The sequence below is a fragment of the Lytechinus variegatus genome, chromosome 2 (assembly GCF_018143015.1).
Source record: "Lytechinus variegatus isolate NC3 chromosome 2, Lvar_3.0, whole genome shotgun sequence".
In the NCBI taxonomy this organism is placed as follows: domain Eukaryota; kingdom Metazoa; phylum Echinodermata; class Echinoidea; order Temnopleuroida; family Toxopneustidae; genus Lytechinus; species Lytechinus variegatus.
The window spans coordinates 28,663,617-28,677,046 of NC_054741.1; the positions used below are offsets into that span (position 1 = coordinate 28,663,617).

Here is a 13,430-nt window from a genome sequence, read left to right on the forward strand (position 1 = left end):
TAAGCTCACTTAACAGAAAATCTATACTGCAAAGAATCATTTTAATGTAAAGAATCTCTTTTTGAAATATTAAAAAAAAAATAATAATGAAGCATGAAAAATTTGAAAAATGACTGGAAATTCATCTTGCTGCTTGTATGACAGATATAAAGAGGCAAAAATGAAGAATACATTGTATTCAGTATTTTGATATGGCAGATGATCTATGCTCAAAATGATGAGAATAATAGCCTACGTGATGAAATGCTTTGCAATTTGTAGCCAAGTCAAAGACTGATATTCCTTTTTTATTCATACACATCATATGAGCTTTGCTTCAATATTAAAATTGAATGAGGATGAATGCATATTTCATATTCATCTTCCGGGAATTATGAAGGTGATTACTTTAATGGGGTTTGTTTTCATTTCCTCTCTGGGAATTCTCTTGGTTTAGCTTTGTAGAAATGCAAAGAAGATATTATAAAAATGATAGTACCGGTATATTTTCACTGATGGCATAAAGCTCTACAATACAATATGAAGAGATGAAGAGTACTAGTGATAGATAATGGCACAGATGAAAATGAAGATGCACAAATAAATGTGATTACACATGATAATTTATCGCTTTTTTACTTGACGGAGATGGAATCTGGTACAAAATTGAATCAGAGCTGATGAACACTTTTGTTGTTGCTAGATACATACATGAGCTTCTGCAAAAAAGATATAGACATGAACGATGGAAGCAAAGGATTAATCACGAGACATCATAGAATAATTACCTGGACCGTTAATGATCTTTCCCTGCCATAGCAACGCAGGTGGCACTTTCTGGTTTCCTGAGCCTTGGAACTGGAAAGGCTCGGCCATATCTGATTCGAAAAACATAAATAAGACGTTGAAGGGGTGAAAGTCTAGAGACGAAAGGTCTATTGGGAGGACTCTAGACAGCAAAAGCCGCAAAATAGGAGGAATTTGGACCAATACAAGCTCCGCCAAAAGCCCTTTTCGCAGATGATAAGTGGGTACGATAATCGGACCGAGACTTCAGACCCTTGCTGATGAGCCCGCCGTCCAATGTCTGCGCGAACTATCGACTTTACAGGTAGCAAATTCCAGCCTTGACACTTAAATGCAGGAGCAACCGCAATTTGTGATATCTCTCGCTTCCTACCTCGTAAAGTGGGAGCTGTGATGTCACGGTCACGTGATCCTCACGGTAAACAGCGAACTTGGGGAGAGCATTTGACCTCTTGTGATAAGGCTATATGATGCTGATATATACAAAAATATAGTAATTTATGAAAATAAGTAAACAAGAGATAACGGGGAGGAGAACGATCTCCCAGGCCTTAATGAAATAGTTCAAGTGGTCATCATCGTTATAATACTCTATTAACAAATAAAGTCTCAAATATACTCTAAAAGTATAGTGCATTTGGCCTACTTCTATATATTTATTTGGATTATTATGGGCCAATATACGAGCCCTTCATATATGGCCTAAACATTGAAAAAATGCATTGTATTATTTATAATCTACCAGTCCATCAACTTGTAATAAAAGAATGAAAGAGGGCTGTATGGCTACTACAATTAATTCACAAGATAAGTTTGATGCATAAAGCAAGGGAATGAAGCTACTGAGCTTGCCATAGAGGCGATTTTGCTCTTTTATATATACTAAAAAGAAGAATTTTGTGCATAATTCTGGCAACTTTTGTGAAAAATTTTAACAAAACAAAGAATAAAGTTTTCAAAATTTCTGTCCCTCACATTCTCTCAAAATTCACACCTCCACCTATCTGCCTTCTTTCAATATCTTCTCTCTCCTCCCCCCCCCCCTCCTTGCTTCTTCTCTATCTTTCTCTTCTTCTCTTTCTTTCTCTGTCTCTTTCTGGCTCCCCTTCCAATATTATGAGATATCTATAATAATACCTCAACACTACTTGCATATTCAATTGTTTAATCAGTCCTTTAGCCACCCAGAGATAACCCTCAAGTTAATCATTCTCTGTGTGTGTCAGATATCAAATCTAGTCATTATCTCCCGATTCCTAAAACATCCAGCGATGGTTCACTTGGCATTGATGACTAGCCTTCCTTCCAGGATCTGTAATTTGTTTCAATCCACTAACATATCTCCCAGAGTCATTCCCTCCCTTTTGTGAAATATTATATAATTCTATATTTCTTTTATCCAACATCACAATTTTCATTCCAATGTCCTTTTATTTATTTTCAACTTACCCCCCCTGCCTCTTGCTTAGTTATTGTTTCACTGCCTCCCAAATGATAAAATGCCAGTACATGTCCCCAACTCCCCACAAAAGTTCAAATATATGTTCTCATTGAAGAACTTGCACAGTACCTTCTGAAAGTGACATTTTTATGTGATATCTCAGGGGAATCCTCTCATAATAATAATTCAAAAAACCTGAGAGTGACTTGCAGGAAGACTAATGATCACCACCTCTCACAGTGTGGAGATGCAGATATTCAAGTGTCTATCATTGTATGCACAGTGGTTACTTATTTCAGATCTATGCAAACAAGATTTTCACAAATGAAGGACCATCTGATAGCAATGAGTGCCAAGATTTTTCAAACCCTCATAAAGAAGGGAAAAAAGGAAACTTGAATTCATAAACTATAAGGTGAATTATGGTCTGGTGATGTACAGGCTTCAAAGTTTGTGAAGTTTCAAAACTTCATGAAAATTCCAGTGAAAAATGATATGAGTTCACACTCATGAATTCTACTCAAACAATGTTTAGGAAGACAATTATATACTTCTACAACTTGGGACATTTCCCAAAGATTGTTTTTCAGCATTTTTCACTGAATAATTTGTTCTAAGCCAGTCAGGTGCAAGGATTATCAGTAGCTAATACAATTTGTCGGTGAAAAACACTGACACAACCGTTCACAAAATAATGATGACATCCACTGCTCGGAGGGTATAAGAAAGTATCCTCTAGATTAAACGATAACTAAGAAATGATGCTCTTTTTAACAACTATTAATTTACTTCTAAATCTTATATCATGAAACAGTATTTCGTTGTTGCAATTGCAGTATCACCATCCTCATCATCATCATTCTACAGCAGAATCATTATGATCAGGCCTGATGATGATGGCGGTGGTGGTGATGATGAAAACAAACATGATTATGACTACTATCAATTCACATAACCATTCTGAATTGTCATCATTATCATTATCATCATTATCTACTTTGCAGTTTCAAAACATGATATACTGGGGGAAATAATGATACAAAAGAAAAGGAATAGAAACAGAGATAGAACATATAAAAGAGTGAAGACAGCGCTACTTCAGTGAAAATAGAATAAATACAAGCAGAGAAGAATCAACAAAAACAAAAGAAGCAAAACAGCTTGGAATTTGATGTTCATTGTTTTTCTTCAGTTCTGACCTGTTCTGCCTTAATAGTCATTAAATGCTTCAGGTTTTTCAATTGGGCAGTTCATGGCCCTCAATTGACTTTGATTTAACTACGGAATAACCTTGAATCCAGGAGAGAGGAAGCGTTGGTAGTAAACACCGTCTTCCCTTCTTCATGTCAATGTGGAAGGTCGGGTTCATGTCAGAGATCATTCAGGGGCGCCATCCAAAATTCAAGGTCTAGATCTAGATTCTCAAATTGCCAATGGTCACAGCTAGTGGACTATACCAAATTTCTGAATGGTTTTCAAGTTAAAGGTGTCCAGATTCATGTTTAATTGGATTGTATTTTAAAACCTTCAAACAGGTTGCACCATGCCTTCTGATTGGTGGGCATGTTAACAACTTTGAGGGATGCCGTGTGAAACACCCAGATCACTGGTGATAATTATATTATGGCTCAGAATGGAATACTAGAAATATTCCAAGAGTTGGGGCAAATATTCCAAGAAAAGCAGATGAGTGGAATATTGGCCACCCTAACAAGTGGAATTTTTCTGGTATTCCATGAAATAAGCCATCCAATACAATCATTATCATCTATCCCATCCCCTCCAAAAAACATAGAAGGTGGTTTCAGACCGCCTCGAAGTTTGTCAGTGCCAGGTATTCTCTGATCGGGAAATTTACTCCGATGAGAAAATACCAGGTATTTTGGTAATGTGAAAGCAAACTACGCGTAATATCCCCGAAAGAAAATACCCGCTAAATAGTAGGTACTTGGCGAAATTACAAGAACTTTCGCGGGGATTTTTCCAAGGTCGCAGGTATTTTGGCGATGTGAAAGCAAATTACGGGAACTTTTAGCCCAGTGTGTCGTTGGGCGCGGCGGCGTGGGTGGTTGCTGGGCTAGTGATTTTGAATCTCGCGCCTTGCCTGCTGATCAGACCATACTGCGCATGCTTGTAACTTCGGGAACTTATCCCGAAGGGTATGTTTCAGGGCGGTGTGAATGCAGGAATAATTAATGGGTATTTTTTAGCCCAAAAAAGTTCTTGTAATTTAACGGGGATTCTTGTGATCGAGGCGGTTTGAAACCACTTAATGGGAGAAATTTGGTTGAACAAGTCATATCACTTGTCACATTAAGGCATCATCACTTCATTAGGATAAATTTTGTTGTTTGACGTCAGAGAGTGTCATTGTGCTCTATGCTGCGCATCACATTGGGTGATTTCAAGTTCAGTGTTGGGATTGGTGTTGGTGTTGAAATTTAGATTGCTTTCCCTAGCTCTAAAACTTATTCAGACTTTGTAAAACTGATCGAGATGACATTATTGACATCTCAACAACTAGTGAGTGACTTTTCGGGACCATCTTCATTTTGTGTTTGGTGTTATAATCGTGTAAAAATTGACCTAACACCAACACCAAAAGGTCAACACTGAACTTGAAATCACCCATTGTTGTATGTGTTGTATGTTTCACACATTCACTCATGCGCACTGTGTTATTGAATACAGTCTCATATTCAATGGTGGATTTTGTAAAGAGCCTATGGAATATTTGCCGGATTTCAGTCCTTTTTAGGAATACGCTCTGATACTCTAAGGACCAAAATATGTGTCTTTAATGCATCGCTCAAATGCTCTATATAGATGATAATTATTATTTCAATTTGGGGTGCTGGGATATAGGCCTATTTGTAAGATGCCAAGGCAAAGGGTTGACACTGAAACTTTCTTGAAAATTTGAAAATGCTCAATATGGTGACTGGAGCCAAGAACAACATTGACAATGTAAAAAGATACAGCTACCAGAATTCTTTTCAATTTCTATGAAGTAAATGAATTCACTTCATAAACACACAATTTTTCTTGTAATGTAGTTATAAAGTTTAATGCTAATGTATAGGTCTACTAAGAACAAACCAAAGAACATGATTCTCTCAGGAGAGTTCCTACTATCCCTCGTAATAGGCAACTGACATACATCCTGCCCCATCTCTCATTAAGACCCCTCCCTCCCCCCAAAAAAAACAAAAAAAAACACCCACCTCATAATGGATGCATCGTAGTTAATCTTAAAAATAAGCGATTTAAGATTTATTTCTTTTTTCTCCCTTGCATTCTAAACTAAACAATAGCTAATTGAAACATTCTCCACCCATTGCAAAGGAAATTCTGTTCTGTTATTTGTGAAATTTGACAGAGTGGCACAAGGCCATGTGGAAGTTGTAATTCCAAAACAGTTCCTGCCTACAGATCCAAAGCGACATTTATTTCAGATGGACCATTGCTTCTTAGTAACACTTTAACCTACATAATCATATGTAAAGTGAAACTCACTTTCCCTAGATACAAACAAATTAGGCCTAGTTCATGAATATTCACTCTAAGGGTTCAACAAAAGATTACTTTTTAATACCATCATCATTGCCATGTATTCCAGGGGTGCCACTGAGCGCTTAATTCACACCATACATATACCTTGATGAGGGCTTTAAGGCTGACTTCCGGGGGGGGGGGGGGGGGGGGGCACTTCCATTGAGTGGATACCAGGCATGACCATGGGGTTTTGAAAAGCACCCTAAACAAGTATTTTCCAGATTCTGAAAATGCACCCCTTAAGTATTGGCAAGAGAAACCCTACCCTTAACAAGTATTGGAAACAAAACGGTACCCTAATTGACAAGTATTCCCTGAATTGACACCCTAAACAAGTACAGCAATATTTTAATTGTTATGTCACAGACGTAGACTTTACCTTTACTTACAATGGGATTACCTCCCACACCTCACTCAAATCAGACCCTAAACACTTAGTGCTGGGGCAAAAACTAAATCCTGTACGGTATAAAGCATTTTAGTCTTATTTCTCCCTCACAAATTTGACCTTAACACATAGCTTTCCTAGTGAACCCTTTTTTCAATATTTTTATGTTTTTGACACCCTAATTACCTTACGTACGTAGCGTGCCCAATCTATCTTTAAAAAGAGATCCTTTTTATACATTTCTTTGGTCACACCTGGTATCCACACATCAATGGAAGTGCCCCCAGATATGATCTACTTTGACTTTTAAACACAGTAATATCTCCATTAGGTATTCATGATAAGCATATAAGTTCCCAACTCACTTATCAAATGCAGTCTTGGTGAATAAAGTTTTGATAACTTAAATCCCAATTTTAAAAATTAAAATACCAGTTTTAAATTGATACCATGCTACAAGCCATGTCAAATTCAAATAGTGTCTTCTTTCTTCTATACTGCCTTGAACTTAGAAGAATATTTTTATCTTTAGCAGACAAACTGTATGTAGACCAATATTGGCCTCATGGCCTGATATACAGTAAAACACAACATGACCAGTGGTGATTTTGCGATTTCCTTGTATATGATCTTGTGATTAAACTACAAAACCATAATTTGATACAAAATATATTTCATCGGAATAATGCAATAAAAAAAGTGAAACATAAACTGGAGAACAGTTGGATTCACCTGGCAGAGTCCCCATAAAGTTCTTTCCACGTGACCCATACATATTTCCTGCCATCAGTTAACCACAATAGGAACTTGTAAATGATATTTTCCTGACAGTTATGTTATGGTAAAGAAGAACCCACTGTAACTGTAAAGCAAGCTGTTATCAATATTGGAGTGAAGCTTAACATACAGAAAATTGTGTACGTATATAATTTATTTTACAAAAATTATATTTTAACTAATTTGGCTAACAATCAAGTTTTAAGAAAAATCAATTACCTGAAAATTCCCCTCCCAACTCAACAATGGTAATGCTTACGAAGTATAAATACATGAAAATGTAATGGTAATGATCGCAAGCAATAGTAGTAGTAGTAGTAGTAGTAGTAGTGGTAGTGGTAGTAGAAGTAGTAGTAGTAGCAGAAGTTGTAGTAGTAGTAGTTTTAGTAGAAGTAGTAGTAGTTAGTAGTAGTAATGAAGATGATATAGCGATGATGATGATGATAATGATAAATATGATTTATGAGGATGATAATAATGATAATGATGTTGATATGATAATCATGATGATAGTGGGGTGGTTTTGGTAGAAGCAGTGGTGTAAGATTAGAAGAGAGAAATTTGTGGTAGTAATAATGGTGGTCGAGATGATAATAATTGGTAATGTTGAATATGGTAGTTAAAATAAACATAAGAGAAATAGTTGTTGATGATTATGGTTGTAATGGTAGTAGAGCATGATAATGGAGATGATAATAGAAGCTGATGTTAGCAGCAATGGAAGAAATTATGAAGACACTCTGACGGGGGGCAGGGGGAATAATAAGGCAATGTATTATCACTATCATGTCCTGATTATGGTATAGGTGATGGTGGTACAATTAATGATGATAAAGGTGGCATAAGTGATGATTAGGGTGGTACAAATGATGATTAGGATGGAACAAGTGATGATTACGGTGGTACAAGTGATGATTAAGGTGGTAGAAGTGATGATTAGGATGGTACAAGTGATGATTAGGATGGTACAATTGATGATAAAGGTGGTACAAGTGATGATTAAGGTAGTAAACTGATAATTAAGGTGGTACAAGTGATGATTAGGATGGCACAAGTGATGATTAAGTGGTACAATTGATGATTAAGGTGGTAAAAGTGATGATTAGGGTGGTACAAGTGATGATTAAGGTGGTACAAGTGATTATTAGGATGGCACAAGTGATGATAAGGATGGTACAAGTGATGATTAGGGTGGTAAAAGTGATGATTAAGGTGGTACAAGTGATGATTAAGATGGTACAAGTGATGATTAGGGTGGTACAAGTGATGATTAAGGTGGTACAAATGATGATTAGGGTGATACAAGTGATGATAAGGATGGTACAAGTAATGATTAAGGTGTTACAGGTGATTAGGATGGTGATGATGGTGGGTGCAAACTGTGATAGTGGTGATAGTAGTAAATAAAATGGTGGAGATGGAGAGAGAAGCTAAAGGTGATGGTAGTTGAACATGGTGGGGGTGACAAGACATTTGCTCCTGCGATGTTTGCTGGAACGATTCATGAACATGATTGTGAATGTGATGACAGACATTGGAATTAGTACAAATTTGTTGAAATAATTAGAATGTACTTATCATGGGAGAAGAGATAACAACAATGACAGAGGTATAGAAGTGATGATGATGGTGGCGGGTGAAAGTTGTGGGAGAAGCTATAAATGACGAAGGTGATGATAGTAGCAATGAATATGGTAGTGGTATTTGGGGTGATGGTGATCATAGCTTAAAGAAGTGTGGTTATGACAATCAATTCTGTCTACAGCAGGTGATGGTGGTAATGGTGGAAGGCCTATTGTAGTTGTAGAGGTGGCGCCAGACTAAGAAGAAATAACTATGATGGTGTGAGCCGGAAATATTATAATTCTATTGAAAATATGGCAGCACAACCATGTTAAAATTGAATGAGGCAATATTATACCAAGATTCACCAGAATGTAAGAGGTGCTAATAATAACTTAAGAGACAGAGGGCTAATCAATATAAGCACAAGACTAAGACTACAGCAAAGGCAAGATATAGGCCTTACTAGTTAAAGAATTCAAGTAAACATGTATATCCGTCTTGAAAATTGTTAACATTCTTCATGTTCCTTTAAAAATTTAAGCCCAGAAAGATTTGATCTTAATCAATCTTTAGTACAAGTAAAACACATAAAATAATGGGAAAAAATCATACATGACATGTCAGAAATATATAATTGATGCGACTGAAGAGCAACTTTCACTGTTGAGAAGTGTCATTAATATTTTATTTTTGTTAGGCAGAAAATCAAACATTTCATATTGCGGTTGGTCACAAAAAGAAGCATTATACCTCAGGCAATTGGTGATGATGTTCACAAAATAACCATCTGTTCAAATTTTCTAATAGGGAATAATAACATCTAATGACATTTTTAATTATTTCCCAATTATAACAAAGAATGCTAGCATTTATTAAAAAAAAGAATAATCTGGACAAGTGGTTATTTGTGTGAACTAGCACTTAATTGGTGTTGTGATGTTGTAGAATAGATTTAATGTGATTGCCATTGCATATTCAAAAAGCACACAAACCTATCTTATACACCAGCACCAGTATATATGCCAAGGAAATGAAGCCTACAGTAACTAGTAATACATGTACTATATGTAGTATCGTACTACATGCTACCCCAAGTTCAACTAAGCGTGTTACACCGAGTGGAAAATGGATCCGCCCCCACAACATACCGCGGGAAGTCCCTTGAATAATATCAGAACTTTGGATACGTGCAAAGAATACAAATCATCTTTATAAAAATGAAATATTAATACCTTCAACGGGTTCAGTTTTATTAATACTCATGTCGTCGACTTCTCTGTGAACTTCGGTTCGAATCTAGAAGCCCCCCTCGTCCTGACAGCCTGCACAATCAGGTCAAAGATGACTTGAATCTTTGGACTTTAGAGTGGACTTCGCTCGCCTCTTTGACTGCTGTCTGCTACTACCGAGTAACGTGGATGGTACTGGACTTCGTTCGGATATCTCCGGCAAACTGGACTCTGACAAGTCCCGTTTCGCTCGTTCGATCGGCTACCAAAACCGCTCACACACGCTCATCTTTGCAACAGGTTGATGTTGGCTTTACTTGGTATACAGACATGCACCTAAAGCGTTATCATAAGCCCATCGGAAAAGTAAATATTAACTGCAGTCATCAATCAGAGCGGCTCGAATCATAATGCACAGTACATATCCTCAACGTATACAATACGAGGCCAGTCTATTTTCTATGCACCATTTGCACACGGAGCAAGCCCATCCACCGCATGCTGGGCAAATTTGTGCCAGTACTTCCGCATTGGTAGGAATTCCCCACACACCACCACTTGTTGCGCGCCCCCTACATGATACCACTTCGGTGGAGGAAAGAGGCGCCGCGATTCGAGGAAAGTTTTCAGAATGGTGCCAGGGAGGGGTGGTTTCGACCAATCAAATTATCGGCGTTGTAATGCTATTGTTCGTTACTCTCGCCCTGTAAACTCGTGTATGGTGGAGTAATGCCTTTAGTGGTCAGGATTTCCCTCTCATTGCGCAATTGACTGGAATTCCCTTTAAAAAAATGGAAAGTTTGTAAATGCCCCTGTAAATGCTTAAGAAATAAGACCCTATCAACATAGATGTCATTGTTCGAAAATAATAACATGATATATAATATCGTTTGTGAAAGATTGTTAACTGTTGAATCTTCCTCTTTTGAGGAGACAGGAATTAAGAAATTCTAAAGCCATCCAGGAAAGGCATTTTATTTATCTCCATTGTTTTGAAATATTCTCTCTGTATTTAAATTTGGACAGAATTTTATCTGGCAATTTCTATTTTAATAAACTGTTGGACAAGACCGAGACAGTGTGCTTTAATTGCTTAACAATATATTTTGGGTTGTCCCAGTTACTAAGCACAAGAATATTTTGCTGTGGGGGAGGGACTGAACAGTGATATTTCTTTCTTTTTAAAATTTCATTCAAAATAATAGGGGTGCAGTTGTGTAGCCCACATCTCACTCTTAGTACTTTTCATTCTTTTTTTCTTCCCTTCATTGCTCTCATCCCCCTTAAAAACGATTTGTGTGTGTATGGGGGGGGGGGGGGTTGTCCCTCCGCCTATTAATGTGCCTTGAAATCCATGGTAGGGGCAGATGACAAAATTTCAACAAATTATTTATTTTGGTCTCTCTCTTTCTATCCCACTTTTTCTACTAGTTATTTTGCACTTGTTGGGGTGGGGGAGCTCCCTCACCTTAACATCATTTAAGGTTGACCCTCTTCCCCCCGAAAAATGTGACACTGTTTGTATATAACCTGTTCATCTGTGGTATTTTGCCCAAGTTTTGCTTAAGTAAATATATAGAAAATGGAAATTGAAACACCTTTCCTTTAAAAAAATTACTAAAATGTAAAAACTTTAAAATTTGATAAGTTTGATTGCTCCATTGTCACACCCCTGTGACCTACCAAATCTGAGTGCCCCGCATAAAAAACATAAATTAAAGGTCAAGTCCACCTCAGAAAAATGTTGATTTGAATCAAAAGAGAAAAATCAGACGAGCACAATGCTGAAAATTTCATCAAAATCGGATGTAAAATATGACATTTCAAAGTTTCGCTTATTTTTAACAAAATAGTTATATGAACGAGCCAGTTACATCCAAATGTGAGAGTTGATGATGTCACTCACTCACTATTTCTTTTGTTTTTTATTGTTTGAATTATACAATATTTCAATTTTTACGAATTTGACGATTAGGACCTCCTTGCCTGAAGCACAAAATGTTAAAATAATGGAATTCCACGTGTTCAGGGAGGAATGAAACTTCATTTCACATGACAATGACGAGAAAATCAAAATATTTCATATTTCAAACAATAAAAAAATAGTGAATGACATCGACTCTCTCATTTTGATGTAGCTGGCTTGTTCATAAAACTGTTTTTGTGAAATGAAGCAAAATTTTGAAATGTCATAACTTTCTTATTTTACATCCGATTTTGATGAAATTTTCAGTGTTATGGTTGTTGAATTTGTCTGTTTATTCAAATCAAGTTTTTGTCGGGGTGGACTTGTCCTTTAAAGATGAAAAGGGACACTAAAGTGTCCCTTTCAACTTTATGAATAGCCGTGCCCAATTAATCTGTTAAAATCTGTATCCAGTAAACCTACTTTGTTGCCTCATCAAAATTATTTGAATTGCCAAATGTATAAATATCCCAATGGAATGACAAAATATTGTGGGACTCTTTGTCTTTCTCCTTTCCTGTAAAATAATTGTTACTTGATAGTTTATTTCTATACTTACTCTTGTCTGTCTTCATACATTAATTTATTCAACTGGGTATTCATATTTTCATGTCTTTTGGTGATCTGTTAATTCATTCATTTTTTCATTTCATTTATTCATGCAATTCACCAATTAATAATTCATTAACTTCTACTTGAATGTACAACATATCACTATTGATTAGTTTATTGATTTAACTTTGAATTTATCTCAATTGAATTTTTAATTACCTCAGGTAATTTATGTCAGTTTCATGATATGAAAATATAAAATTGACACCTAAATCTAAGCACATCTTTGAAAACTGACAAGGTATGATTAAAAACAATGAAGAGGCATTTATTCAAAATATACAAATTTCATTATATACAAAATATAAATAATTTGTGAGATTTACAAATAAGTAGCATATATGCAATTACAGGGTATTAATTAACTATCGACAATATGATAAAACGATGCTGACTTGTAGAACTGACACACAACAGCTGAATTCAAAATCCCATCAATGTGTTAATCATACCAAATAAGTAAATAGTGCTTAATTTTGTTAGGTGAGCAGTGCACATCTGTGAAGCGCAAAACAAATATAACAAAATCATTGTAGTACATTTCCCAATAAAATGATCATTAAATAAAGCAATTTAGCAACATGTGATTTTACTGTCACAAACTTGCCATTTTATCTTTTTTTAATATAAAATCTAAATTTCAGATGTGTATAGCATGACTGTGGCCCATGTTTTTCAATAATTTTCATAGATTCAGATATTTATAAGCCTGTTTGTCGATGTGTCCAGCGAAAGTACTTCAATAACATATTTTTGAAGAAGGCTTTCAAGCAAAAATTCTTCAATTACTAGGCAGAAATATCTTAATTTCTTGAATATTAACCATCATGTAGAGGGGAAAGACTTGGAAGCCCGCTCTCTCTATGGAAATAATCAATGATTAACGAAATAATATCTAAAAAGTAAACACAAGGTTTTCATTTAGGTATCCAGCCTCTTACAAAGTAAACAGTGTTATGATAGGGATGTTGATTTATTGCTTACAGGAGCTTAGCATTTTTTTTCTCATGAAGCAATTCAGTATGGTAGCCTTAAAAAACCATATGGAAAGATCTTTCAAAAATCTGAACTGCATGACACTATCTGCAGTCCATATTAAGTAATACAGTC

At 36.0% G+C, this 13,430-nt stretch overlaps 1 protein-coding gene across 1 annotated transcript in view; it reads right to left on the reverse strand.

The window, feature by feature from the left end:
• The window catches only part of LOC121407763 (hepatocyte nuclear factor 4-gamma-like), a 35,811-nt gene extending 25,640 nt beyond the window's left edge, over positions 1–10,171 (reverse strand). The window contains 1 exon segment of the mRNA XM_041598958.1: positions 9,746–10,171. Within this exon segment, the coding sequence (XP_041454892.1) occupies positions 9,746–9,776 (31 nt within the window). The 5' untranslated portion in view covers positions 9,777–10,171.
• Between the last annotated feature and the right edge of the window lie 3,259 nt (positions 10,172–13,430).